This window comes from Lipomyces tetrasporus (assembly GCF_029532465.1).
Source record: "Lipomyces tetrasporus strain NRRL Y-64009 chromosome Unknown POJ06scaffold_10, whole genome shotgun sequence".
In the NCBI taxonomy this organism is placed as follows: Eukaryota; Fungi; Ascomycota; class Lipomycetes; order Lipomycetales; family Lipomycetaceae; genus Lipomyces; species Lipomyces tetrasporus.
In genome coordinates this window covers 358,675-383,427 of record NW_026611605.1, presented here as the reverse complement: position 1 = coordinate 383,427, position 24,753 = coordinate 358,675, and the positions used below count along the sequence as shown (strand labels likewise).

General features: G+C 48.1%; 13 protein-coding genes across 13 annotated transcripts; 9 read left to right on the top strand and 4 right to left on the bottom strand.

Moving 5' to 3' along the window:
* The first annotated feature begins 75 nt into the window (after nucleotides 1-75).
* POJ06DRAFT_260074 (clathrin adaptor complex small chain-domain-containing protein) lies at nucleotides 76-946 on the top strand. The gene is made up of 3 exons (XM_056188442.1): nucleotides 76-195; nucleotides 269-315; nucleotides 365-946. Exons 1-3 carry the CDS (start codon nucleotides 174-176, stop codon nucleotides 851-853), a joined length of 558 nt encoding a protein of 185 aa, XP_056041232.1. The 5' UTR covers nucleotides 76-173; the 3' UTR covers nucleotides 854-946.
* Nucleotides 947-2,631, bottom strand: POJ06DRAFT_260072 (Mu homology domain-containing protein). The gene has a single exon (XM_056188441.1). It carries the CDS (start codon nucleotides 2,181-2,183, stop codon nucleotides 966-968), a length of 1,218 nt encoding a protein of 405 aa, XP_056041231.1. The 5' UTR covers nucleotides 2,184-2,631; the 3' UTR covers nucleotides 947-965.
* A 17-nt stretch (nucleotides 2,632-2,648) lies between these two features.
* On the top strand, nucleotides 2,649-3,965 carry POJ06DRAFT_260068 (uncharacterized protein). The gene is made up of 2 exons (XM_056188440.1): nucleotides 2,649-3,291; nucleotides 3,340-3,965. Exons 1-2 carry the CDS (start codon nucleotides 2,792-2,794, stop codon nucleotides 3,953-3,955), a joined length of 1,116 nt encoding a protein of 371 aa, XP_056041230.1. The 5' UTR covers nucleotides 2,649-2,791; the 3' UTR covers nucleotides 3,956-3,965.
* A 37-nt stretch (nucleotides 3,966-4,002) lies between these two features.
* Nucleotides 4,003-5,085, bottom strand: POJ06DRAFT_270595 (HAD-like domain-containing protein; the record flags this gene model as incomplete). Its single annotated transcript, XM_056189446.1, has 9 exons — nucleotides 4,003-4,248; nucleotides 4,293-4,361; nucleotides 4,412-4,465; nucleotides 4,512-4,562; nucleotides 4,609-4,628; nucleotides 4,677-4,689; nucleotides 4,749-4,882; nucleotides 4,930-4,942; nucleotides 4,993-5,085. 9 exons carry the CDS (start codon nucleotides 5,083-5,085, stop codon nucleotides 4,003-4,005), a joined length of 693 nt encoding a protein of 230 aa, XP_056041229.1.
* Nucleotides 5,086-6,150: 1,065 nt separating this feature from the next.
* On the top strand, nucleotides 6,151-7,566 carry POJ06DRAFT_201315 (uncharacterized protein; the record flags this gene model as incomplete). Its single annotated transcript, XM_056185234.1, has 2 exons — nucleotides 6,151-6,273; nucleotides 6,322-7,566. 2 exons carry the CDS (start codon nucleotides 6,151-6,153, stop codon nucleotides 7,564-7,566), a joined length of 1,368 nt encoding a protein of 455 aa, XP_056041228.1.
* A 698-nt stretch (nucleotides 7,567-8,264) lies between these two features.
* Nucleotides 8,265-9,283, top strand: POJ06DRAFT_21703 (synaptobrevin-domain-containing protein). The gene is made up of 4 exons (XM_056185546.1): nucleotides 8,265-8,627; nucleotides 8,742-8,797; nucleotides 8,865-8,999; nucleotides 9,053-9,283. The coding sequence occupies exons 1-4, from the start codon at nucleotides 8,535-8,537 to the stop codon at nucleotides 9,111-9,113; spliced, it is 345 nt and encodes a 114-aa protein (XP_056041227.1). The 5' UTR covers nucleotides 8,265-8,534; the 3' UTR covers nucleotides 9,114-9,283.
* A 1,027-nt stretch (nucleotides 9,284-10,310) lies between these two features.
* POJ06DRAFT_296988 (ribosomal protein L14-domain-containing protein) lies at nucleotides 10,311-11,068 on the top strand. Its single transcript, XM_056190587.1, has 3 exons — nucleotides 10,311-10,557; nucleotides 10,629-10,880; nucleotides 10,933-11,068. Exons 1-3 carry the CDS (start codon nucleotides 10,426-10,428, stop codon nucleotides 10,981-10,983), a joined length of 435 nt encoding a protein of 144 aa, XP_056041226.1. The 5' UTR covers nucleotides 10,311-10,425; the 3' UTR covers nucleotides 10,984-11,068.
* POJ06DRAFT_260034 (kinase-like domain-containing protein) lies at nucleotides 11,069-13,422 on the bottom strand. Its single transcript, XM_056188439.1, has 7 exons — nucleotides 12,925-13,422; nucleotides 12,564-12,871; nucleotides 12,394-12,501; nucleotides 12,094-12,342; nucleotides 11,699-12,045; nucleotides 11,549-11,648; nucleotides 11,069-11,498 (listed from the first exon to the last, which is right to left on the bottom strand). The coding sequence occupies exons 1-7, from the start codon at nucleotides 13,310-13,312 to the stop codon at nucleotides 11,214-11,216; spliced, it is 1,785 nt and encodes a 594-aa protein (XP_056041225.1). The 5' UTR covers nucleotides 13,313-13,422; the 3' UTR covers nucleotides 11,069-11,213.
* A 165-nt stretch (nucleotides 13,423-13,587) lies between these two features.
* Nucleotides 13,588-16,637, top strand: POJ06DRAFT_21470 (Aspartate/glutamate/uridylate kinase). The gene is made up of 6 exons (XM_056185506.1): nucleotides 13,588-13,953; nucleotides 14,012-14,597; nucleotides 14,654-15,755; nucleotides 15,802-16,091; nucleotides 16,149-16,400; nucleotides 16,451-16,637. The coding sequence occupies exons 1-6, from the start codon at nucleotides 13,721-13,723 to the stop codon at nucleotides 16,511-16,513; spliced, it is 2,526 nt and encodes an 841-aa protein (XP_056041224.1). The 5' UTR covers nucleotides 13,588-13,720; the 3' UTR covers nucleotides 16,514-16,637.
* A 124-nt stretch (nucleotides 16,638-16,761) lies between these two features.
* On the bottom strand, nucleotides 16,762-18,167 carry POJ06DRAFT_270589 (Rad51-domain-containing protein; the record flags this gene model as incomplete). The annotated part of the gene is made up of 8 exons (XM_056189445.1): nucleotides 16,762-16,923; nucleotides 16,978-17,073; nucleotides 17,121-17,250; nucleotides 17,304-17,512; nucleotides 17,565-17,794; nucleotides 17,818-17,885; nucleotides 17,947-18,023; nucleotides 18,075-18,167. 8 exons carry the CDS (start codon nucleotides 18,165-18,167, stop codon nucleotides 16,762-16,764), a joined length of 1,065 nt encoding a protein of 354 aa, XP_056041223.1.
* A 326-nt stretch (nucleotides 18,168-18,493) lies between these two features.
* On the top strand, nucleotides 18,494-21,098 carry POJ06DRAFT_260018 (Rec8 like protein-domain-containing protein). The gene is made up of 9 exons (XM_056188438.1): nucleotides 18,494-18,647; nucleotides 18,706-18,757; nucleotides 18,812-18,947; nucleotides 18,997-19,093; nucleotides 19,159-19,588; nucleotides 19,637-20,173; nucleotides 20,229-20,496; nucleotides 20,547-20,619; nucleotides 20,681-21,098. The coding sequence occupies exons 1-9, from the start codon at nucleotides 18,592-18,594 to the stop codon at nucleotides 20,880-20,882; spliced, it is 1,851 nt and encodes a 616-aa protein (XP_056041222.1). The 5' UTR covers nucleotides 18,494-18,591; the 3' UTR covers nucleotides 20,883-21,098.
* A 96-nt stretch (nucleotides 21,099-21,194) lies between these two features.
* On the top strand, nucleotides 21,195-23,200 carry POJ06DRAFT_260003 (phosphoglycerate kinase). The gene is made up of 8 exons (XM_056188437.1): nucleotides 21,195-21,330; nucleotides 21,434-21,523; nucleotides 21,578-21,754; nucleotides 21,813-21,956; nucleotides 22,013-22,281; nucleotides 22,331-22,587; nucleotides 22,639-22,759; nucleotides 22,817-23,200. The coding sequence occupies exons 1-8, from the start codon at nucleotides 21,261-21,263 to the stop codon at nucleotides 22,934-22,936; spliced, it is 1,248 nt and encodes a 415-aa protein (XP_056041221.1). The 5' UTR covers nucleotides 21,195-21,260; the 3' UTR covers nucleotides 22,937-23,200.
* On the top strand, nucleotides 23,182-24,753 carry POJ06DRAFT_260001 (DHS-like NAD/FAD-binding domain-containing protein). Its single transcript, XM_056188436.1, has one exon. The coding sequence runs from the start codon at nucleotides 23,497-23,499 to the stop codon at nucleotides 24,736-24,738; it is 1,242 nt and encodes a 413-aa protein (XP_056041220.1). The 5' UTR covers nucleotides 23,182-23,496; the 3' UTR covers nucleotides 24,739-24,753.

Sequence of the window (24,753 nt, the reverse complement as noted above, 5' to 3'; positions counted from 1 at the left end):
ACGAAAGTGGTGGTTTTGGAGATACGGAGACTAAAACCGAATCGGCGGTTTCACAGCTTCGACCTCAAAGACAGTGCGGGTATCGACGCCAACCACTCGATGTGGCCATATTCTCTAACATTGCCCGTCCCTACACGTTCTAATAACCGAGCTGCGCAATAGTCTGGATCAGGATGATTAACGCAGTACTAATATGTAAGTTCTGTTCAGTGTCTTCTGTTGCAATAGCTTGGATTACGGAACGATGGGGAGAAGCTAACGCTTTAAGTTAACAACTTCGGGATACCTCGTCTGACAAAATTCTATACGCCGGTGGTAAGTCTTCTCCCATCCCGGCACTCTCAAGGAGATTAACAGTTCACAGGACCTGCAAACGCAGCAATTGCTTCTCTCACAGCTCTTCCAACTCCTTTCAACCAGACCCTCGACCCAATGTAACTTCCTAACACCACCTCCTCTACTCTCCTCAGAGCTAGACGATATCCGAGTAATCTATCGGCACTACGCGACACTCTACTTTGTCTTTGTAGTCGACGAACAGGAGTCCGAGTTAGGCATTTTGGATTTAATCCAAGTGTTCGTCGAGTCTCTCGACAGGTGCTTCGATAATGTATGCGAACTCGACCTTGTGTTTGGATGGGACGTGTTGCATGTCGTGCTAAACGAGATTGTTCAAGGCGGTATGGTGGTCGAGACGAATATCAATGATGTCGTCGGTGCTGTGGACGAAATTGGAAAGTTACACGGAAATAAGAAAGGGGCCATTGCGTCCAGCACCTTGTCACTGTCAGGGACTACTAGCACCTTGAGCGCAATTGCACGGGAAACTAGGGCGGCGTGGAGTAATCGTTAAGTTCTTACATAAAGTTTTGTATAATAGCATGGCATGTGGGGTTTATGGATGGCAAGGAACGTTTCGTTAATATACATAATATTTCTAATGACAATTGCGCAACTAATTGAAATTAACCTCTAATAACAATATCCTTTCCTTTCGTGAGATATTTAACTCCCTTGTATGGTTTTGCGCGATCATCAATTCCCTTCCCGCTGACAATCCGTAAACTCTCAACCTTGGCACCACTCACTAGCATACCCTGGCAATCATACGATATTTTGACATACTTCGGGAATTCCTGCGGCACTGTCCCATCAGGACCCGTCGCCAAGTCCTCACTGACAACCATCGTCCCTCGGAGTGACGCGTTCCATCCCATCGGCGTCTTACCGGGAAATCGCCAAACGCCAACACCCTTCTTCTCGATATCGAACTCTCCGGACGACGCTCGCGTGCCCTTAACGTTCTGCACGCGCTCGCCGTCAAAAACAACCTCAACTCGTAAATTCTCAACGAACTTGACGTTCCTGGGCACCCGGCTCCATACGCGAACCTCAAACTCGTCCTTCATCGGTCCGAGCCCCGTCTTCAGATCGCCACCGATTGGCCCGGATTCCACGCCGGATACAGTGTACTGCAGCAAACAGCATTTGCCATCTGGAGGAATAAAAGACAACGTACCCGGTCGCTCGCGCCATCGGGCTAATCGAACACATGGGTGGAATGCCGGACCTTCCAATAGCCTGTTGCCGAAGGATATTATGAGCTGGATATCGGGCGTGCCCGACAACTTGGTCGTCGCGAAGACGGAGCCGTGAGCGATGGCCACAATAGGTTCCGCGAGAACTTGTGGGACTGCAGGAGTATAGAACGCAGATGCAGACGGGACCGGAGTCGAGCCGCTGTTTATGCTGTTGAGCATCTGTTGTGTGGGTGAGAGCGCGGGGATGATGACGGAAAGCGCCTCGTGAATGTCGACATAGAGTTCGCTGTTGTTGTGCTTGACATTTGACCGGCGCCAAGGCACGTTTGATCGCGTGAGGGAGGAGTCGGGCGAGAAAGACTTGGATGACGAGCTGGACGAAGTTAGGCCCTTCAAAGAATTTGCGGCACCCTTGGGTAATGTAGGAAGATATTTCGATAAGCCGCCAGCAAAGGGCACCAGGTCTCTTAAAGCATTCTCCTCGGTGACGAATGGATATCCGTCTTCGATCATCTCATTCAAAAGCATCATGATGGTGGAGTAATTCTTCTCTATTTTCTGTCGCGATAACGGCGGCTGAAAGTAATCGTGCAACACTTTAATAAGATGCGAAATAAATTCAAGTGGAACCAGCGCCGGCATAGACGCAGTACAGGGGATTAAAAAGTCCAATGCATCTAGTCTTCTGTGGAATAGGAGCTCGTCTGAAGATAATCGTAGAATGACGTCGTCTGGAGACGCATCGCGCAGCGCGACTTGAAGAGTCTTGTTAGTTGGTGGACTGTCTGACACGGGATACTCGAATAATTTTTGACTGCTTTATTAGATTCTGATAAACGCCATCAATTGAATAGACGCACCCGTTTATGTCAGTGATATACACAGCGAGAATGGACATATCGCTTATCGCGTGGCTCGCAATCTCTCAGATTTCGTTCGTATTGGCCGATTAGCTTCCAAAACACTAAATTCGCAAAGATCGACCACTACAACGTATCCACGCGTCCTCGCGTACTCGTCGTTTGTGTGAGGCGTAAGGATAGATTTGTCCTGCGGGGAGTTGCTGTGGGCTGGGCGGCCGTGATTGATACCACCGCGGAGTTCGGACCCGAATTCTAACTCGGCGCGGCTTATGTGAACAACTCAACTGTCAACAACTTTGTATTTTTCTCCAGTTTGTTTTTACACACATAGATATCCAAGCATTCCAATATTAGTATCTGTATTGCTATTATTGTTATTATCATCATATGGTCACCATGGTCCTCGAAGCAATCAAATACACACCGCAGGGCCTCTACATCCTTGACCAGCTTCGCCTTCCACACGAATCAGTCTACATCCCAATCGCGAACTCGGTCGACGCATTTAATGCTATAAGGTCCATGACTGTCCGCGGCGCTCCAGCTATCGCCATTGTTGCCTCTCTCGCACTCGCCGTAGAACTCGCAAACAAAGAATTTCATATCGCGGATGAGGTTCGGGTGTTCGTCTCTGAGAAGCTTAAGTACTTAGTTACGTCCCGGCCTACGGCTGTTAATTTATCTGATGCAGCACAGAAGTTGGAAAACTTGGTGAATGAGACTGAGGGCGATGCGAAGACACTTGTGGGCACTTACATTGCTGCTGCGGAAAAGATGCTAGTGGATGATGTCAATGATAATACAAATATCGGCAGGAACGGACTTGAGTGGTCTAAGAAAACTATTGGAAAGGACAAGTTCTCGATTCTTACGATTTGCAATACCGGGTATGTTGCGTACGTTCTTATTGGCCGGCTGACGCTAATACTGTGGAGATCATTGGCTACGGCTGGATACGGAACTGCTCTCGGGATCATTCGCTCCATCCACAGGGATGGACTTCTGTCACACGCGTACGCTCTGGAGACGCGACCGTATAATCAGGGTTCAAGACTAACAGCCTACGAGCTCGTACACGACAACATCCCGGCCACACTAATCACTGATTCCATGGCCAGCGTGCTACTAAAGACCCATCCTGAGATCAAGATGATCGTTGTCGGCGCGGACCGTGTTGCGAAGAACGGCGACACCGCGAACAAAATTGGGACATACCAGCTTTCTATCATAGCCAAGCACCATGGCGTGAAATTTGTCGTCGCGGCGCCGACAACGTCAATTGATTTGCGGACAAAATCTGGTGAGGACATTGTTATTGAACAACGCAAACCCCAGGAGCTCGTCACTGTGCGGGGACCGGTGATCGACACTGAGGGAAATGTGACCAAAGAGGAGGTTAGGACGGTGCATATTGCTGCTCCTGGAATTGGAGTCTGGAATCCTGCGTTCGATGTCGCGCCGGCGGCTTTGATTGATGCTATCGTCACTGAGAAGGGGGTTGTGGAGAAGGACGAGAACGGAAAGTTCCATTTAGAGTCTTTCTTCTTGTAAATTGCACATTACTTTAATAATATCTAAAATCTCGTCCATGTACAAATTCACCCATCGAGAGCCTTAACTTCTTCTTCTGAGACGGTGGGCACCCGCTCTGTAATCTCTATGCCGTCCTTCAATAGGTTGATAATATCATCGAGTCGCTGGACAACGGCATCGGTCTCTTCAGCCTTTTTTAAGTGACCATTCACGTCCGATTCAAGAAGAATGGTGGTGACGCCGGCGCGATGGCCGGCTAACATATCGTCCACTGAGTCGCCGACCATAATGAGGTGCTTTGGTTCGATTTTCTGTGTCGTTAGCATTGTGCCGATGCCAATTGGAGTTGACTTACCCAATGATTGGCGATATGGAGGATGCCAGCCGGGGATGGCTTTGGAGGTTTAAACTCGCGAGTCACGATCTATCGTCTGTGAGTTAGTTGGCAGTAGACTGTGGATCCATTACACGAACTGGATGAAAAAGCTTCTTTGGGAGGAATGTAGTTAGAAGGTGGTTGACAGGAGTCTACAGGTATTAGCCAAGTTCTCGAACAATAACTCAAAAGACCCACATCGAAATTCCTGGTGCAGATTGCTTTAAGGAGATCGTTGTTTTCTAGGAACTGGAATTGCTTTAGAGGAGTCAAAATGCGATGTCGGTACAGTTACCTCCATTAACGCTTCGAGACCTGTAAATGGTTAGCATGCATCAGAGCTGTTGTCATTTGAGAGCGTACCAGGCTGCGGTTTCTGTAAGAAAGCCGTGCATGTCAGCTATGACATAGACAGGATACTCTGCCGGGCCATACCATCTGAACCATAGCAGTTCGCTCGACCTGACGGACCTTTTCGTGGGCAACTTCCTGTTCTGCCACTTCCAGCGAATAGATATGGTCGATGATGTCTACGGACTTTGCTATTCCGAGTACGCGACGCATTTCAGCTTAACATTATTAGCAGCTATATTGACATGCGTGATTGTAGTCGTACAAAACATCCACGTCTGCGACTAATTATTATTATACGAAGCAAGACAGTAACGAATTAGCTGACCTGGGGCAGACATAGAGTCCCGTCCATGTCGAAGATTAGACCTTTGACCTCAATGTCACTCAGCAATTCAGGAAAGAGCGTCAGCCGAGGCATTGTTAAAATTGGCAATACGGATAGGTGCCTGGCAGTCAAATTGATATGAAGCGCGTCGTTCCTTGAACGCACTAGCGACTGAGCTCGAACGCACATGGAAGTCTGGTGATGTCACGGACTAGTGTATGAGTGGGTTAGGGTGTACTTCGACATGCACCGAAAAGTGGCCTTTTGACTGAGCTGAAGTGGCAGTCCAAAGTATAGAGAAAAAAATAATACGAAATACCCCCATCAATCCGATCGCAGCTCACGATGGCGTCCGGCTACGAGGACGAATCGAGTCTGTTCCCCGAGTCAACACCTGCCAGCACAATAGGCGATATAGCCGGCTCCGACCACAGTCCGTACACGCGCGAGGATATCCCCCCTTCGTCCTCTGCGTCATTAGCAGCCGACCTCGGCTTCATCTCCGGATCAACTACGCCGCTCTTCCCCGACGATTTCGACTCTGGATCCGCCTTTTTCACCGAATCCGTCCCACGATCAACCGCAGCTCGCGCGGATTCACAGTCTGGCATGACAAATAACTTGAATAGCGTGTCGGGCTATTCCGAAGAAAGCGAGAATACATGGGACTACGGCCACGAAGCATTCTCCGGCCATGACTACATGGCCGAGCACGCCGAGCCGAATAAGACTGCCGAGCCTGAGGCATCCGAATCGCGCGGCCAGCATGAAGAGATCACACAGAGCGTGCAAAGTTCAGCCTCCAACTACGACACCCCGCTTGATGCTGACGAGCCGGAGGAAGATAGCCGACCTAAACTCTGGGACACCGACGACGACGATATTCCCGACGGGCCGGACGTGCCCGAGACCGAGGGCGAGCCTGTGCGATCATCAACTGAGGCGCCGTCCACCATTAGCACCGCGGCTTCCACTGCCCCTTTATCAGCTCCTGTCCAAACGCAGTCGAAGCCGCAGCCTCAGCAAAGCCAGCAAAACAGAGCGCAGGCATCACAGGCACCAAGGAACTCGGTCGTCTACAACCCGCAGTCATACTACAAGCAGGAAGCAGCGCCGTCCTACAACGCCCAGCCTTACTACAACAACCAGCCGGCTCAGATGCATCCCGGTCGCGCTCCACCGCCTCCCACAAAGACAGTCACCGAGTATGTTCTACGTACCAAAGTCACTGGCATGGAGCGATCTGGAAAGAAGCCACCCTTGATCCGATTCGATGCTTATGTGGGTAGCTTGAGATGACTTTTGTTATGGCCAAAACTAACGACTCAGACAAACCTCCCACGATTCCGCACTACGCAATTCCGTGACATTAGAAGGACCTACAATGAATTCCTTAAACTCTTCAAACACCTCAGTACGGCAAATCCCGAATGCTTCGTCCCGACCGTACCGCTCGACACGACGTTTGCCGGTCCAGGCACCGACGAAGATGAGTACCGGATTAAAGTCAATTTCCAGAAATGGCTTGACCGCGTTACGTCCAACCAGGTCCTCATGCGCGACGAAGAAATGATGTATTTCATTGAGTCCGATTTCGGCTATTCTCCCATGACAAAGCGTAAAGCGCCCGCGACGGGACTACGTCGAAAAGCGATAAAACAGCTGGCGCCCCCGCCTGACGACTGCCAGGAACTCGTCGAATTTAGGCCGCTTGCAAAGCGGTTTTATCTCATGTCCAGTGACGTCCGCACGCGCCTGGAGAAAGTTAGTAAGATCAGGAATACTTTGGGCATGGCGGAGATCGAGCTGGGCCACCGATTCACAAACATGACTGCGCTCGAGTTTCAGTCGGGTATGATAAACATGTGGAAAAAGCTGGGAAAGACAGTGATGAGTGTTGGTGATATTCAGGGCATCAAGACGACGGCAGAAATGGCAACCCTCGGGGATGGGCTACTGTGGCTGTCGAATGACGCATACATCGTCAAGGAAACGCTCACGAACAGACAGATCTTGATCCGAGATCTCTTGTCCGCGCAGTCAACCTCCAGGTCGCGCCACGCTACCGCCGCCAGACTACGGAGTTCTGCTACCATCAACCCTCTCCGAGTCGACGAAGCCCTAAACTCCCTCGAAGACGCCAAACAAATCGAAGCAGCCCTGACTGCGAAGGTAAACCGCGTGACAAATAACCTGACTAAAGAGAAGAATGAGTGGTTCGCAAGCACGGACGAAGACCTGCAAGGCTACATCGCAGATTACGTCCGTCGGATGATAGATGCCGAACGGCGGACGCTGGCAGTGTGGGAATCAATCAGACTCGACATCCGCACCGCTGACGGTTCTGGTGGACTGTCACGGCTCGGGAGAAGCGAATTGCCTGCGATTGTCCGTCGCGCTGGCGTCGTCTCCAGTCAAGGTCCCAAAGGGGACAGCTGGAGCGGCGATCGTCGGACTGCACACGGAAATAATGGAGTGTTCCCGGGTATGTTTGACGAGGAAAATGAGGAGGAAGGTATTTCGGAAGTTGATGCGAAGAATGCCGCGGCTATGCTGGCTGGATCGACATTTTAGTTTATCATTTTATGTGCTTTACGTGTAATGATCTCTTCGTTGGTTTCGTTCAGTTTTGTCCGTTATTGGTCGTCTTCGTCTTTTGTTGATCTTTAATTGATATTTGAGCACCCTCAACACCTCGGTACCTGGTATCATGCTCGATCAGGATACTATGATGGACGCACTCAATGCTGAAGCGTCTCCTCGCTGATCGCATACGAGTTTATTGAAATCCGTGCCTGTAGTGGTGCACGCAGTATACGAGCAGAAACAACCCTATGGGTGCGACTATATTGCCCAGGGAGGTCGAAAGCTACCGTGAACATGAAAAGTCTTTGTCGCAATTTAACCCGAATACGCCGCGCATTCTACATAAAGAATAAACTAGCCAAATCACGCAACTTACGCTCGACATATAATCGGATAGTACGGTATGACAGTATCCGAACAACCTCCAGTTGCAATCTCAATCTCTCGCGAATTTAACAGACAAGTCTGACGCCATGGACAGACTGCAGTGCACTAAAAATAGTGCTATGCTCCCGCGTATAGAGTATATTGCGTATCATTAGAAACATCCGCCTTGGTCGGAGGGGACGCGAGTACTGGCATGGTCCAACGCTGACTGAGTGGATGACGGTGGAGACGCGTCTGCCGGGAAGGAATGATTATTATGGCGACGTCACCTGAGAAATAAGGCGCAGGCCGTCTGAGCCACTGGCAGCGTTGTCACCTGAACCCACCTGAACGCGCGATTCCACCGCAGCCGGAGCGAGGCGGCTTGCTGCTGCCTGCTGCCTGTTTCTGCGCCACTCGTCCAAGGCAACATCCGCGTTCGTGGGTGCAGCTCCATAATAAGCGAAAACGACACCCAGAAATCCGTCGCCATTGAGATAGTCCTTTTCTCCCCATCGAGAAGATACGATCATCCTCCCCTTAACGTCGCCTTGACAAGATCTCTCTAGCCGTTCTTCTACGTTCAAGTCATGGCATCCGAGTCGACGCCCTACAACAACTATTCGCTGTATGATCCGCCATCGACATCCGGCGGTCCCAGTCGGACAGCGGAGATCCAGGCTGTATGTTCTCTTTTGATTTGGATGAAGGTGGATGGATTTCGTTGTCACTCTTTGTATTGGCTGATGTTTCCGCGGCATTTCAAGGTGGGCATGTTAGGCTAAATTCATTGGTAGCAAATCGATGACACTGTTGGTATAATGAGAGACAACATAAATAAGGTTGCAGAGAGGTATGCAAGTAGAATCGTCAATGCCTCTGAGTGTTTTCAATTGAACTGATGCTGACGGCGAAACTAGGGGTGGTCGCATTACCGACCTACGAGACAAGACCGACAACCTTGTTGTCTCGGCGCAGGGATTTCGAAGGGGCGCGAATAAGACCCGGAAAGCAATGTGGTGGAAAGATATGAAGATGAGAATGTGTCTCATTGCGTATGTTTTGCAATCGCCTGACTGCTTTGCTGTAGTAGCTAACGTACAATTAGCGGTATTGTCATATTACTTATCGTTATCATCGTCCCCGTCGTCATTCACTTTTCCACATAGTCATACCATTTTGGTTTACCTATAGTTTACTCAATAACAACCCGGAGGATTATATATTATCAAGTCTCTCATGTGCACCGTCAAGTGTAGCGTTTCAATCCCACGAGCAGCTCATCCTGTTGTTACGATCTAGGTAATGCGTGCTTAATTCAAGAGTGTTAGCTTTTTGTGCTTAATGCTTTATTGTATTGGTAGTTCATGATGTGTTTTACGTCGTCTGTGCTGTATAGTTACTTTAACGATTGTGACTTTTATATGTATTACTCCAGTGTTCAAAGCAGTAGTGTTTAGTTTCATTGCATTGTGTACTCATGACGGAAGAAATACGCAAAATATACCATGCAAGGGTACATTAGTTCCCATGGTTGTACCAATGGAATCCAATATGCGCTTCCAGTAGCGTCGAAGGTCAATGTCAACAATTCAGCCGTCTTTCACCATCGGACTCGGATCAATTCTGCTCACCATACCAGTGTGTCCGAAATTACGTCGCCTTACTGATTCCAGCGATACTGTGTCCAATTGAAACTACTATATGCGTCCGATCAGTAAAGAGTTCAGTAGAGAGCCGAGACCTATTATGAACAAATTAGATTCCATTTCTCGAAGGCGGCTGACTTTCAAAACGAGTGATTGAAATCCAAACATCAGAGTATACTTTAGTCGCATGCCGCCAACGCTCCGTAATCAGATTAGGCAATAATCTAGGAGTGAAGGCTCTCAAGCGCAAATTATATCATCATTGGCTCTACCAGTCCGTTTTGCTTACAGGTAAACGTGCTTAATAGCATACCTTATCCACGGACAATTGTCAATGAGCTTGTTAAAAATGGGTATGCTAGTCCTCCTCAAACCAAAGTTTGCATTGAATCTATTCAATCATATCCTTCGTCTGCGGAATCAAAGCCGAGCCCTGCCTCTGACAAAAAGTCCATAGTCCCGAATTACAGACTATAATTCCCTGAAATGTAGTTAACTACATGACTGTGCAGGGTACATTAAATATTGCCAGGTCGCAACAGTCAAAACCAAGACTGCGCGTCCCGCTCAGCTCCGTGATTCATTCATGTATGCGTATTTCTGCATTTATGCCCTTTCGTTCCTTATGCCATTCGGATATGCACGGATCTGAAGTGAATAAGGGCGTAACCCTACAACAGTTCCGTGACTGCTGAACTCTCCCTCGCAGCCTGAGCACCGCATTTTGTGTCGTCGTTTTGGGCCAGAGTCCGTTGACGTGCAACCAGCTCTCACGGTCAGTATCTCGAAATTCAGCTTATACCGAGACCGCCATCCACCTTACACCAGCACAATGTCCGAGGAAGTTACTACTGTTAAAGGATCTGCCTGGCGTCTCGTTGAAGTGGGTCGTGTTATCCTCATCAACAAGGGTGACTATGCCGGCAAGTTGGCGGCTATCGTTGAGATCATCGACCACAAGCGTGTAAGTTGAGGCAATCATCGTTCGTGTATGACCTATCAGGAAGGGACTTCAAGCTGATTCAGTGATTACAGGTCCTTATTGACGGTCCCATCTCTGGTGTTCCAAGACAGGCTTTCCCTCTTGCGCGAGCCACTCTTACTCCAATTGTCATTTCGAAATTGACCCGCGGTGCCCGAAGCGGCACCACAGCTAAGAAGTGGACCGAGGCTGGCGTTGATGAGAAATGGGCTAAGAGTGCGTGGGCACAGAAGATTAAGAACCGTGAGATACGATGGGGTCTCACTGACTTTGAGCGATTCCAAGTTTTGATTTTGAAGAAGCAGGTAGGTTCTGTCCCTCTTAAGAATCCAGAATGGTACTAATTAATGTCTGCAGAGACGGTATGCTGTTAAGAAGGCTCTCGCCAAGGCTAAAAAATCGGCATAGATTGGGAAAATTTAATATTGTGTACAGATAGTCTAAACGAATATTGTCATATATGTGAAATAAAAAACTTATATCGTGATGAAACAGTGTATTGTCATGGCTACGGTTACGGAACAGGCTGTCTTTCAGCATCTTCGGCAAGAATTACTAACATCGATTTTATAATCTGGCATATTAACAAGAGTACAGCTTGACATGTTTTTGACACTCACTCAATAGGCTGACGTCAATCAGAACATTGTCTGGATTGCTCCGTCTTGCTGTCTGTTCTTGCTACTCAACGCACGTCTGTTTACATTGACAGATCCGTCTTCTAGAATGGACGGCGCCTTGCAGTGTTTGTATGTGAAGCCGATAAAAGCGCCCCGGTTCATTTTTTCAGATCGTTCAGCAAGCATTTCCAATTGCGCCTGCTTATCATGGACCTCCTTGTATTTTGCCATATCTTCCTGGTTTGAAAAGTCGTCGAAATACCCAGCATCAACCTCGGAATCAAGTTGAGGGATGAATGGAGGCTTGATATATGTTAGATACCTAAATTCTCATTGACTTGTCAATTGCGTACCTGGATACGACGAATATTGGCCCAGTCGATCTCGCTGAAATATGGATGGTTTTGGATTTCGTGCATAGTGTGGATTCGAGTCCTCGGCGAAGAAATAAGGCTATCGTGGCATCAGCGTTATCCTGTTCTGAAGGCCACCAGTTTACATACCGAGTTATGATATCCCAAGTTCTATCACTGAACGCGTACTGGTTATTCTCGTACACCGGACGTTTCAAGACGTCCTTCCAGCATCGTAAATTATTATACGTTTCGTCCATACTGGCACCGGCGAATGGTGGGTATCCGCATAGAGTTTCAAATAACATACACCCAAGTGACCAGTAATCAATCGTGTAGTCGTATTGTTTGCCTTCTAGGACCTCGAGCGCCATATAATCTGGCGATCCCACAATAGAATTTGCGTAATTCAGGTCCTTTTCTCTAAGTGATCGATACAAAGTCTGGCGTTCTGCGATTGAGCGGTAGGTAACTTTCATATCTTTCACTTGGTCGAGCTGTTTATGTTAAGCACTTACATCGTCAAGTATTCATGTCTACGTTACCTTAATTCGCATGCTCTCAACTCGGTCCTTGCTCAACGCACCGGCCGATAAACCGAAATCGGTTAACTTAATGTGTCCAGAAGCATCAATCAGGAAATTTTCGGGCTTCAGGTCTCTGTGAATGTAGCCCAGCTTGTGAAGGCTTTCAATAGAACAAAACATCTCGCTAATGTAAAACCTGGCATGTCGGGGACTCAAAATGCCGGTGTTGTTCAGTAACGTACGATAATCTCCACCCGGAACATATTCCTGTCGGCTTGATAAGTAGCAGTCTCGGACTACGATGGAGATCAGACATACCATCGCCAGATAAATGTGCTCTGGATCTTGGAATGCATACAAAAGCTTCACTAGCCACGGTGACTTTGCGGCTGTCAAAATGTCTCTCTCTGTTAAGACATGACGAATCTAGATATTCTAGCTGTTAGTGAACTGAGCTGTTTGGAATCAACTTTTGCTGCCCGACATACCTCATCTAGCTTGAATAGTAATCGCTTCTTCATAACTTTTAGAGCGCAAATCTCCTTGGTGTCCGATTTCCGAGCCAGATACACTGCGCCATACCCGCCCTGTCCGACTTGTGTAAGAATATCGAAATCTCCATATCGTAAGCGATTACGCCGCTTTCGGAGATATGCTCTCTCTCGGCCAGTATAAGATCTCCACTGTTGCATCTGCCCTGACGCAGGAAGACTTTGAACTGATGCCTTAAATTTCTGAAGTCGTAAATGACGGTTGTGAATATATGTCAGCAGGTCAAAATAGTAGTCAAGAAAGACTGAAATAGGTAAGTATATTAGCCAATGCAAAAGTTACTGTCTACCTACTTACATATCTGAGACGCATTGACGAACCTCTTGATCTTCGGATCATTCAATTTCCTAAGATCTTCCGCCGACAATCCGACAGTACCAGACGATCTTCCAAATGATGAAATACTGTCTTCTTCCTTCGTACGGTGTTTCTCTGCATTCACCACTCCGTCCTTGATACCGTCGAGACGAATCAGAGAGGTAATGTCGTCATGATTCTCATCCACTGTTGCCAACTTAGACTTTATAGAACCCGCAGCTCGATCTTGCGCGCCCATATAAAAACCACCTAGACTCTTTGATAGGTGATCGACGGTCGCATTTTCGGACGAGTGATCAGGCAAACGCTTGGGAGAACCCGAGAGCGATGAGTACAGTTGCGACCCTGTCGGAAATGGCAGTGACATCCTAGTACACTTCAGAATACAGCACTTTGAAACGTATGTGTAACTACACTGAGAAAAATCAAAGGGAATAGAATGTGCCTAGTGCGGCAGTGGCGAATGTTGGACGGCTGATAGAGCACAGTTTGGTAAACAACTCGACTTCTGTGTATCCAGCCGAATCGGGAGAGGCTCGGTTGCCACGGAAACAGCCCGGCTTCGAGAGAGATGGCTCCGCCGACCACGCGGCTCCTCAGCGCCGCAAGGTGGTCGACTTTTTTTTTTTGTAACTGTCACTTGTTCTGAGTCACGAGTTAAAGAAAATCTCAAGCACCACCGATTCTAAAGCACTCTCGATTTGTCCCCTCCCGACTTATAGAAGGAGCCTTTTTCCATTCTGTTGTCGTGCCTGGCTCCTGTTACATACGTATAATGATTTTGCGACGAGGAGGGCTTCGTCTCGCGCGGTCTCTTGCTTTGGCAAACCGTCAGCGAGACCTGATTTTTATCCAGCACCAGCCTTCGAAGATTGGCTGCCTGAATGGTGTTGTGCGGGCATCTGTAAGATGTAACTCGACACGATCGACTGTTATTCAGCTTCTGAGCAATATCGGCAGCAAACGTGAAGTTGAACAGTACTTGCGATATTTCACGTCTGTCAACAGGTGCGCCAGTCAGTTATTTGGGTGATGTGATAAGTTATTGACATGGAGCCTACTTTAGTCAACAGTTCGCGGTTATCAAGGTCGGCGGTGCCATTATTACACAAAATCTTAATGAGCTAGCATCGTCATTGGCGTTCTTAAATCATGTCGGCTTATTCCCCATCGTTCTCCACGGTACTGGACCCCAAATCAACGAAATACTGGAGGCTGAGGGTGTTGTCCCTGACTACATCGATGGCATTAGAATTACGGACAGCAAGACGATGAGCGTGGTTCGCCGATGCTTTTTGGAGCAGAACTTGAAGTTGGTCGACGCGTTAGAAAAGCAGGGCGTTCGCGCACGTCCAATTACAGGCGGTGTCTTTACCGCTGAGTACCTAGACAAGGACAAGTATCAATTGGTCGGAAAGATTACAAAGGTCGATAACACTCCCATCGAGGCCAGTATTCAGGCCGGAGCATTGCCTATTCTCACTTCCTTGGCGGAAACACCGGATGGCCAGATTCTTAATGTCAATGCGGATGTTGCCGCTGGTGAGCTCGCTCGTGTTGTTCAACCATTGAAGATCGTTTACCTTAATGAGAAGGGGGGATTAATTAACGGTGAAACCGGTGACAAGATTAGTGTCATCAACCTGGATGAGGTATGTGACAGTCACTGTACGTAAATTAGCCAGGCCAAATACCTAACTCATTGCAGGAGTACGATAGTTTGATGAAACAGCCTTGGGTTAAATACGGCACCAAGTTGAAGATCAAGGAAATTCGTGACCTCCTGATGCACCTTCCGCGGTCGTCGTCGGTAGCCATTATATCCACAGGTGATTTGCAAAAGGAGCTCTTTACAGACTCCGGAGCCGGTACCTTGATTCGAAGAGGATACAAGCTTCTCACTCGTGAAAGTCTGGATATGTTTGAGTCGCTGGATGCCTTTAAGGATGCCCTCGTCAAGGATCCCTTCTTTAACGGCAGTACAGAGTTGGTCAATTCCTACGTGGACTCTCTGAGAAGCTCGAAGTTTAAATCTTATGCCGACGAGCCATTTGAGGCCGTCGCTGTTGTTAAAGAGACTGAGAGCGAGATTCCGGTGCTTGACAAGTTTGTAGCTTCTAAGGACGGATGGCAAAATAATGTCGCCGATAACGTCTGGTCTGCAGTGCGGTCTGACAAGAGCTGCTTGCAATGGGTCGTCCCCGAAGATAGCGAGCGAGCATCATGGTTTTTCGATCGTGCTGATGGTTCTTTCGTCAAGAATGGGAAGATCCTGTTCTGGTACGGCGTGGAGTCCGCGGACACTATTACGAAGATGATCAAGAACTTCTCGAAGTCTGTACCGCTGACCTCTAGCTCTCGGATTCAGCCATCCCAGTCTCGTCTCTACTCAACTCTTGCTCGTCCCCATCCAGGCCCCTCCGCAAAGAGCGTCGCGAGGCGACAGTACTCGTCCAGCACTAAGACTGCTCGAGTCGCCTTAATCGGTGCTCGTGGTTATACTGGTCAGAACCTTATCGGCCTTATTGACAAGCACCCTTATTTGGAAATCGCTCATGTCTCCTCTCGAGGGTTGGCAGGCAGAGATGTAGATGGTTACACCAAGTCTGCCGTTAAATATGAGAATCTTCAGGTCCAAGACGTTGCGTCTCTCGAGAAGGAGGGAAGCGTCGATATGTGGGTGATGGCTCTTCCTAATGGCGTTTGTAAGCCATTCGTTGATGCTATTACTGAGGCCGGCGGCAAAGGTGCGATCGTTGATCTTAGCGCGGATTATCGATTCGATAATACTTGGACTTATGGTTTACCAGGTAAGAACGACTTCATGATCTTCGAAAACGTCCTAATGATACGCAGAATTGAATGACAGGTCTCTTATTGCGAAGGCTAAGAGTGTGGCGAACCCGGGTTGCTATGCAACCGGCTCACAGCTTGCCATTGCTCCGATGCTTCCATATCTCACCGGGCAGCCTACTATTTTCGGCGTTTCTGGATATTCAGGCGCTGGTACTAAGCCATCACCAAAGAATGATATCGAAGTGCTTAACGACAACTTGATTCCGTATGCGTTGACAGATCACATCCACGAGCAAGAGGTTTCCGCTAGATTGGGCACTAATGTGTCATTTATTCCTCATGTTGGGCAGGTGAGTCACCAGCACATTTACATTGGCTATGTTAAGCTAATGCCAAAAATTGCACAGTGGTTCCAAGGAATCACGTTGACGGTCTCAATTCCCCTGGAGAAGCATTTATCTTCCAGGGACATACGAAGCATTTATGAGGAGCGGTATGATGGCGAGCCCTTGGTCCAGGTTACACAGGAGGTCCCACTTGTGAAGGATATCGCTGGCAAACATGGTGTCGTTATAGGTGGATTTGGTGTCCATTCAACGCAGTCTCGCGTTGTAGTTGTGGCCACAATTGACAATCTCCTGAAAGGAGCTGCGACTCAGGTATGTCTGTTGTTTGTTGTTTTCGACGATTGCATGTTAACTAGTATAAGTGCTTGCAAAATATGAACTTGATGCTGGGATACGACGAGCTGGCTGGTATCACGTTGAATTAAGGAGTTGACAGGAGCATTTCATTGTTACGCTTTCGTATTGATTGGGTGTAAATACCGTGAGGGAAAGGATTGAAAAGTTTGCTTGCGTATTCTGTTTCTTGTATGACTTTTGTTATTGAAAAGCTATCTCCGTTGCCCTACAATACGTACTATAAGATAGCAATAATAGTACGATGGGTATACATCTTTGAAACTCCTGAAAGATCGCACTTTATAGCAATACATGAAACCTGGCCAAGCAAGACAGTTTACTCGTTTTCTTCTTTAGGATCACTGATACCGTCCTCGCTGATGGTAAACACACACTCAGATTCCGGGAGACACGGGGAATCATAAACTTTGCAAATTCGTTGTTCGCCGCGACCTTTCTTTAGGGATAACCTTGTGGTGGACGCATGCGCGAGGATGTTCTATGCGACCATTAGCAGGTTACTCAATTAATTCAAGACAGAAATTAAGCATACACCACCAATAGGCTTCTTGGGATCTGGATTATACATGGATGCATTGCCGTCCACCTGAGCGACAACTTGGTTGGTGATAACAACGGCAATTCCAAACTATCGAGTTAGCGTGCTCGCAACAAAAATGGAAGTGCAGCACTCACTTCATCCGCCAGACGTTGAAGAGTCCTCAAAAATTTAGCCACGTGCATCTGACGGGCTGCAAGCTCACCACGTCCACTGAAATCTGTACGATATAATGACATTATGCTGTCGACAATCAAGATGGAGAACCTATAGCCACCTCTTAGCAGGTAATATTTTCCTATTGAGCGGCGGCTACGTACCGAGAGTTGGCCATCAGTTCGGCAGCTTGGTTCAATAGTTGTTGTTGGTGATCTGCATTGTAGGCTCGAGCATAGGCGACGTTATCTAGGACTTCTTGACCGTTCAATCCAAATCTCTGTGCGATGGAGAGCAGACGAACCGGCCGAAAAGTACCCTCGGTGTCGATATAGAGACACTTCCCTTCGCCACCGCCCATATCAATGGGGAGCTTATTGACGATTAGTCACAGCAGCGAATCAGCTAAGTTAATTAAACAATACCTGGCAGGTAACAGCTAGTGTGTGGCATAACTGACTCTTTCCGGTTCTGAACTCGCCGAACACTTCAGTAATCGAGCCTGTCTCAATACCTCCCGCGAGTAAAGTGTCAAGTTGCTTGGATCCAGTAGTGATAGAGATAAGCTCGCTTCGTCGCTGATGATATTCTGTTGCAGTAGTAAATCCCATAGGAACAAGCTTGCATGCTACAGAAATGACTAAGTCCTGAGCACCTTGTCATCATCAATACACTTACCTTCCGTCAGCAACTTGTCAGCTTTCGACTCCGAAATACCCTTAATATTGAGAAGAGCTCGCTTAGGGCTATATGTCAACCTTAGCTGGAGTATGCAATAGGCCGGACCACGAGGATGATCAAACATACGTGTAAGCAATCGACTCTACTGTGTTGAAGCCAGCCTCCAGGACTTTTCTTAAGTCTCCAGCTGTAATGCCGTTTCCCTTAACCGTTTGTTATTCTGAAAGCTTAACGAACATTGCAATTTGGTTTACCTCTAACATAGAAAGCGGCGTAGGTCCGCTTATTACCGGCTCGTCATTATAAGAGTCTTGTCCCGTGACTGTACTGGGCAGCTGCGAGGGCATTTTGAATAGACTTCAAGTAATCGATTAGACCAATAGAAGATGGCAAAATCCGGGAAATAGAAAGCAGCAGTGGGATGGTGCAACGTACGGGAAGAGCTCAAAGATTGGCTTGGTATCGCCTCCAATGTGTGTTCCGGCTATCACAGATGAGAACAACAACAATTCGTGACGACGTGTAGAGTCAGAAGTAAACACGGCGCGTACGCGTGAGCAGGTGCCAATGGTAGGGTAACTGGCACTTTCCTCAATCCGGCAGTTATTATTGGTTGGCTTGGAACAGGCGCGGAGGCAAAGCCGATTAAACAAACAACGCGTCGATTCGAGTAGTACAAACGGCCAAGACGCAACAGCATTACGAATCCTCACAACGCCCTTCCCTTAAATTTCTTTATCACCATCTGCCAGCTCGATTGTGAGCTCGATCATGTTCTATTCCTACGATATTTTGTCACGACGCTCCAGCGGCCTGAGCACAGTCTGGTTGGTTATATGGCCTTTTGGCTGTCAGAAAACTCTAAACCTAGTATTTGCGCTTTAGGCTCGTTGCGACTCTTGGATCGAAGTCATCATTGAAGCGCGTCCATCGAAAAGTGAGCAGCTAATCTTGGTTCATCCGACCCCAGTGTTTATGTTCATGACTGTAGGACATCCTCTCCGTTTCGATCCCAGATGCTTGCGATCTTATTATTCATCCGCCTCAACCATTGGCCCTTAGGCTTAGCTCCAACCTGCTCTATGGCGTTACTAGTATTCATGACCAGCAATCAGGTTTTCTCTATTGTATGGATGGTTTGTCTATGGCGCCGTAGCCTCCTAACCGCAATCGTAGCGGATGTCACTGTCGCCTATACGAAATTAAAACGCGTCATGTGCAATATTCCTAGCGAACGATCTCAGAGTCTGAATGTGGTTATTCCATCGAATAGGTACGTAGAAATTCTGAACGACGAATGCACTTGAGGCTGATAATACTGATCTTCTTTTGGCTTAGACGCGACGGGCATGTCCTGGCTGACGATCCGAGCTTCTCGATCGAGTTCGGCCTTCTTCCCCCACTGCCTGCCGAAGTGCGGAACTCGTTGAGCTTCAGTTCCAATGATTTGACCCGAAATTTGAACTCACTTGATCTTACAGACTTCTCGCTTAGGTCCATGACTGCCTCAGATCAAACGACTGCTCTCGATCAATCTATTACACTGCATTCGGAGCAACTCCAACTGTCGGAATCAATCTCGGCTGGATTTGGTTATGATGACGATGCCGGCCAAGTCAGTTTTGAGTTTGGTCCACATGGAGATATTGTGGATTTTGGTTTTCCTAATGGGGATGGCGATGAGGTAGGGCCGGTAGTCCGCAAGGCCAAACGCGATGACACCGGTGTGTCGATTGACGAGTACGACAATTACGAAAGGGATCAGGCCGTAAGTTGGGATCTTAGCACAGGCGAACGTATAGTGACAGGACAGTAGCCATTTGATGAAGAGGACGGTCCTCCAATCATTTTTGACTACGACGATGCGAACTATCGAGTGGTCGAACGCGAGGCCTCAATTGAAATACTTGATCACAAGCATGCGCTTGACGAGGAGGACACCGAGAAATCGATAAAAGCCAAGAAGCGGCGGGTTTCACAAGCGATGAGGCAGGACATGACGATTCAGCTTCCCATTGCAACCCTGCGAGAGAACCGTGACTCCTACATGAGCAATATGATTGAAGCCAACGCTGTTCGAGTCAAAAGGGAAGAGTTTGCGTTTATCCGTGCCCGCGCTGCTGATTATTTTGTTTACAATGGAGCTTTAGTTGGAGTTCTGAACGATGCCTTTCGGACACCTATCCATTTACTGGACAATAAATCGTCCGGTGCAGTCGCCGGAAACATTGCCGTGTCCCGGGAGGAAGACATGATGCGCGAGATAGACATGGCCCGTCTCGCTTTCAACGGTGCAGATGATGGATATGACGAAGTGATTATGAAAGATGATGACGAGGCTCCGGTGTTTGATGTGTGTCCGGTGTTTTGCGTCTCTAGCAGTTGTTTATTGACAGGTTATCTTTTAGGATGTGGAAATGGCACGACGCCTGTCATCAGATCAGAACTTGCCTATTGGCTCTTCCTCTCTGCTGCCATGGAATTTACCCTCGGCCGGCGGGAGTTCGACTTACGGATCTAGACAGCCGAGCGCAGCACCGGGATCATCGTTAAATTTCTCATCTCCAAGGCGGCAATCCTCCCGGCCCAGAGGACAACGCAGATCAACAATGTCTCTCGGACTGGAACGCTTGAATAGCTTTGATGAGGATGACTATGACTTGCGTCAATATGATGGTGAACACTGGATTCTCTATTGTATGCAAGTGGAAGCTAATGTTGAACAGCCTCAGAGGCACCAAATGAAGATATAGTGGGTCCTTATCCGACTCTCGAGCGCGACAGTCGCAATTTCTTTGAGTATGACTATCGGATTGTAGATTTCTTCGAATATCTTAGCACATCACACTAACGGGGACAGCTACGTCATGATGAAAATGGATACGCTAGGCACAACGATTCTTACTTTCGACAACATTCTTGATCCGGAGGACTGCACGGCTGTGGTGGCAGCACAGGGTCTGATGCATGTCCTGGCTCTAGCCAGTGCCGATGTTCTGTCAGTCCACCAGCCCTCGACGTATGGGCCGATTGAAGTTCGACTAGGTCCCCATGGGTTGTGAACATTAATCGCTCGTTTTTGCTTTTGCTAGCTGCTAAACTCCACTTGTTTCTTGCTGTTGACGGTAGATATACATTGTATAATAGTGTAACTTAAGTCGGTTAGCTGTACGTGAATACAGAATAACGCAAGGGATCTGAGGTATTTTTTCAGCGACGCAGTTGGAGTAAATGTTAAGATCTTGTTATGGTGCGCAAGCCATTGGCATTGATTTTAGTTGCAGGTTGCATGCCTGCCCTAAAAAATCCGGCTTGCAGCCAATGACGTGAGAAATTACGCTGCACGTCACCCCAGACTTCTTTCTGGCTCCACCATATAACAAACCCCAACGGCCGCGCGCGTCTGCATCCATCTATCGTAACATTCGGGATCTCCAAAAATGTCACTCACCAACAAGCTTGCCATTACTGACGTCGATCTCAAGGACAAAAGAGTCTTCATCCGTGTTGGTACGTGTTGGACTCTGATCATTCAAGCTTGAGATCATTGACTCTGCGCAATTAATTCATTATATATGCAATTTCTAATCGATTACGTGTTTCGTCGATATAGACTTCAACGTTCCCTTGGACGGCACCACTATTACCAACAACCAGCGCATTGTAGCTGCATTGCCAACAATCAAGTATGCGATCGAACAGGGTGCGTGTGATCCAGACATAAGTAAATGAGTTCTCAAACTAATCAATTCTACAGAGCCGAAGGCCATCATTCTTGCCTCCCACTTGGGTCGTCCGGACGGCCAAGTCAACCCCAAGTACTCGTTGAAGCCAGTCTCCGAAGAACTTTCGAAGCTGCTGAACAAGCCCGTGACGTTCTTGCAAGATTGCGTCGGTCCTTCGATTGAGGAGTACGTGTCTAATGCCAAGAGTGGTTAGTAACGTGATACGTTATATTGTTGGCCATTTAAGACTGTGCTGATTGGTGGTAGGAGAGGTTATTCTACTCGAAAACTTACGTTTCCACGCCGAGGAGGAGGGCTCCGCCAAGATCGACGGCAAGAAGGTCAAGTGCTCCCCAGAGAAGATTGAGGAGTTCCGTAAGGGTCTTACTGCTCTCGCTGATGTATACATTAGTATGCTTTGTTCTCTTTTGTCACCCATGTCGTGTCGCTAACTCGCGTTCTACTAGACGACGCGTTCGGTACCGCTCATCGAGCACACAGTTCTATGGTGGGAGTTGAGCTACCACTCAGAGCCAGTGGTTTTTTGGTCAAAAAGGAGCTGGACTTCTTTGCCAAGGCCCTCGAGAGCCCTGACCGTCCATTTTTGGCTATCCTTGGAGGCGCGAAGGTTTCTGATAAAATCCAGTTGATTGACAACCTTATCTCCAAGGTCGATGCTTTGATTATCGGCGGTGGTATGGCATTCACTTTCAAGAAGACTTTGGAAGGTGTTAGCGTAAGTACCCATGTAGCGCCAATATAACCGTGACGCTAACCGCCCTTAGGTTGGCAACTCTCTTTTCGATGCAGAGGGTGCTAAAATTGTCGGCGAGGTCATTGAGAAGGCGAAGAAGAACAATGTCAAAGTTGTTTTGCCTGTTGACTACGTCACCGGTGACAAGTTCTCGAAGGATGCTACTGTCGGCTATGCGACGGATGAGACTGGCATCGCTGATGGTTTGATGGGTCTCGATGTCGGTGAAGAGTCCTCTAAACTATTTGCTGAGGTCGTTAGCGAGGCCAAGACCATCTTGTGGAACGGGTACGTTGTGACTGGATTATGCGTGTCGTGAGCGATCTGACAGATATGTAGACCTCCCGGCGTCTTCGAATTCGACAACTTCGCCAAGGGCACGAAGTCTCTTCTCGACGCTGTCGTCGCTGCCGCCCAGAATGGTACCACAGTCATCATTGGTGGTGGTGATACAGCTACCGTAAGTTTTTTTTGGGATATAGAGTAGTGCGTAGCAAATGGCTGATGGGCATTGCAGGTCGCAAAGAAGTGGGATGCCGAGGACAAGCTCTCGCATGTCTCCACTGGAGGTGGTGCGTCGTTGGAGCTTCTCGAGGGCAAGGTACTGCCTGGTGTTGCTGCCTTGAGCGAGAAGTAGTTCCGGTCTTGGTTGCGAGTTCAAGTAATGGCTACGTAGTAGTGGTTGGGGGCTTGGTGATTGGGATGCCATTTGTGCAGGGGGGCCATTTGTGCGTCTTAACACACTTTGTGCCGACGCGATGAAATACAGATTTAGTGCTTGTTTATGTAGCTAGTCTATGTAAACAATATTTGGTATTGATATAGATCATTTGTAGTCAGGTGCTTAAGTCACTCAAATGCATTATGGGATCATACACATAGGCTTGTAATTTTGAACACCAACACGTACAAACCCCTTACTGATTGTTCGTTCCAGCCACTGAACTACATTCACCTGGTGGCTGGGGCCATTATTATGATTTGGAACCCCAAGCATTAACTTCTAAGGGCCTAAGTGAAACCTTAACCCTTGCTTGTGTCGAATCAACGGGATACAGCAAGTCACACAACTGAACCGCTTTAAACAACAAGACAACTGTGCCTATATGTTGCCAAGGTGGTAGAATATTTGACCAGGATCGTCCGTCGCACTTTGTACGGAATACAGCGTTGTGTTCATCGTTGAGTTGATTCAAGATGGCGCGTAGCACGATTGCTGAAATTAAGGATCAAATAGCGGTGCAGTCTGCGTCATCGACTACGTTTACGCCCGCGACTGCTGACACGAAAAAGCGGAAACGAGAGGCCAAACTGGTTTCCCGGCCACGGCATCGGGGCCCGTTCGAGTTGCGCGGCGACGGACTTCCAGATGAGCGCTACGCCGAGGCGTTACATACCATGCTCCGCAAGTGCAGGCGACTTGTAGTCGTCGTCGGAGCTGGAATATCGGTCGGGGCCGGCATTCCTGACTTCAGATCCTCTACGGGTCTGTTTCAAACCGTGAAAGATGATTTCAAGCTGAAAGTTAGTGGGCAGTCTATGTTCGATTCATCCGTTTACCAGGACGCAGCCACAACGTCGATGTTCCATTCCATGGTCAACACGTTACACACGCTAAGCCAGGATGCCAAAGTGACGAAATTTCATCAGATGTTATCACAATTGTCTACAGACAATCGGTTGCTGAGACTCTATACGCAAAACGTTGATTGTCTGGAGATCTCGCTATCAGGGTTGGAAACGGCAGTACCGCTACCTGGGAAGGCGCCGTGGCCGAAGACGATCCAGCTGCATGGAGGGTTACAGAAGATGGTTTGTGCAAAGTGCGGCTGGATGGCATCCTTCGATCCGACAGTATTCGAAGAGGATAAGATTCCAGAATGTAATGAATGCAAAGAGTTAGAAACCGTCAGAGAAGTCGTCGGGAAAAGAACGCAAGGAATTGGCCGACTTCGGCCGCGCATTGTCTTATATAACGAGTTTAATCCGGACGGGGAGGCGATCGGGAAAGTGACCTCGTCGGATCTGAAGGCTAGGCCTGACGGAATGTTGGTCGTTGGTACAAGTTTGAAAGTCCCCGGAGTGCGGAGAATAGTCAAGGAGATGTCATCGGCAGTCCACGCGGGTAGTGGGATGGTTGTATGGATCAATGAGCAAGACCCACCAGCGGCCAAAATGTTTGAAAATTGCTTTGATCTAATATTGAAGGGCGATTGCCAAGAGATCCCGGGTATCTTGGAACGCTGGGAAGAGTCGAAGACTAGCCCGAAGCGTGTTGCATCGGCGAAGAAGAAGAAGAAGACGTCAGTCAGTGCAAGCGGTGTTGTTTCTTCCATTACAAGCACCACAGTTTCCGAGAAACACAGAAAGATCACGGATGTGTTTAAAGTTAAGAAATTGGCAGTTGACAGGGTTAAAAGTGCGCAGTTAGAGAAATAGTGTCTTTTGTTTAAC

Bases quoted from the DNA above. Each gene is read 5' to 3' on its own strand.
- POJ06DRAFT_260068 (XM_056188440.1), top strand. From the start codon at position 2,792: ATGGTCACCATGGTCCTCGAAGCAATCAAATACACACCGCAGGGCCTC. The intron at 3,292-3,339 runs GTATGTTGCGTA...AATACTGTGGAG, and splicing joins CTTACGATTTGCAATACCGG to ATCATTGGCTACGGCTGGAT.
- POJ06DRAFT_260003 (XM_056188437.1), top strand. From the start codon at position 21,261: ATGTCACTCACCAACAAGCTTGCCATTACTGACGTCGATCTCAAGGAC. The intron at 22,588-22,638 runs GTACGTTGTGAC...ACAGATATGTAG, and splicing joins AAGACCATCTTGTGGAACGG to ACCTCCCGGCGTCTTCGAAT. The intron at 22,760-22,816 runs GTAAGTTTTTTT...TGGGCATTGCAG, and splicing joins GTGGTGGTGATACAGCTACC to GTCGCAAAGAAGTGGGATGC.
- POJ06DRAFT_296988 (XM_056190587.1), top strand. From the start codon at position 10,426: ATGTCCGAGGAAGTTACTACTGTTAAAGGATCTGCCTGGCGTCTCGTT. The intron at 10,558-10,628 runs GTAAGTTGAGGC...CAGTGATTACAG, and splicing joins AGATCATCGACCACAAGCGT to GTCCTTATTGACGGTCCCAT. The intron at 10,881-10,932 runs GTAGGTTCTGTC...TAATGTCTGCAG, and splicing joins TTTTGATTTTGAAGAAGCAG to AGACGGTATGCTGTTAAGAA.
- POJ06DRAFT_260034 (XM_056188439.1), bottom strand. From the start codon at position 13,312: ATGTCACTGCCATTTCCGACAGGGTCGCAACTGTACTCATCGCTCTCG. The intron at 12,872-12,924 runs GTAAGTAGGTAG...TACCTATTTCAG, and splicing joins CGTCAATGCGTCTCAGATAT to TCTTTCTTGACTACTATTTT. The intron at 12,343-12,393 runs GTATGTCTGATC...TCAAGCCGACAG, and splicing joins AGCACATTTATCTGGCGATG to GAATATGTTCCGGGTGGAGA.
- POJ06DRAFT_21470 (XM_056185506.1), top strand. From the start codon at position 13,721: ATGATTTTGCGACGAGGAGGGCTTCGTCTCGCGCGGTCTCTTGCTTTG. The intron at 15,756-15,801 runs GTAAGAACGACT...AATGATACGCAG, and splicing joins TTGGACTTATGGTTTACCAG to AATTGAATGACAGGTCTCTT. The intron at 16,092-16,148 runs GTGAGTCACCAG...AAAATTGCACAG, and splicing joins TTATTCCTCATGTTGGGCAG to TGGTTCCAAGGAATCACGTT.
- POJ06DRAFT_260001 (XM_056188436.1), top strand. From the start codon at position 23,497: ATGGCGCGTAGCACGATTGCTGAAATTAAGGATCAAATAGCGGTGCAG.
- POJ06DRAFT_260072 (XM_056188441.1), bottom strand. From the start codon at position 2,183: ATGCCGGCGCTGGTTCCACTTGAATTTATTTCGCATCTTATTAAAGTG.
- POJ06DRAFT_260018 (XM_056188438.1), top strand. From the start codon at position 18,592: ATGTTCTATTCCTACGATATTTTGTCACGACGCTCCAGCGGCCTGAGC. The intron at 19,589-19,636 runs GTAAGTTGGGAT...ACAGGACAGTAG, and splicing joins ATTACGAAAGGGATCAGGCC to CCATTTGATGAAGAGGACGG. The intron at 20,174-20,228 runs GTGTGTCCGGTG...GTTATCTTTTAG, and splicing joins ACGAGGCTCCGGTGTTTGAT to GATGTGGAAATGGCACGACG.
- POJ06DRAFT_21703 (XM_056185546.1), top strand. From the start codon at position 8,535: ATGGCATCCGAGTCGACGCCCTACAACAACTATTCGCTGTATGATCCG. The intron at 8,628-8,741 runs GTATGTTCTCTT...ATTCATTGGTAG, and splicing joins GGACAGCGGAGATCCAGGCT to CAAATCGATGACACTGTTGG. The intron at 9,000-9,052 runs GTATGTTTTGCA...ACGTACAATTAG, and splicing joins ATGAGAATGTGTCTCATTGC to CGGTATTGTCATATTACTTA.
- POJ06DRAFT_260074 (XM_056188442.1), top strand. From the start codon at position 174: ATGATTAACGCAGTACTAATAT. The intron at 196-268 runs GTAAGTTCTGTT...TAACGCTTTAAG, and splicing joins GATTAACGCAGTACTAATAT to TTAACAACTTCGGGATACCT. The intron at 316-364 runs GTAAGTCTTCTC...AACAGTTCACAG, and splicing joins CAAAATTCTATACGCCGGTG to GACCTGCAAACGCAGCAATT.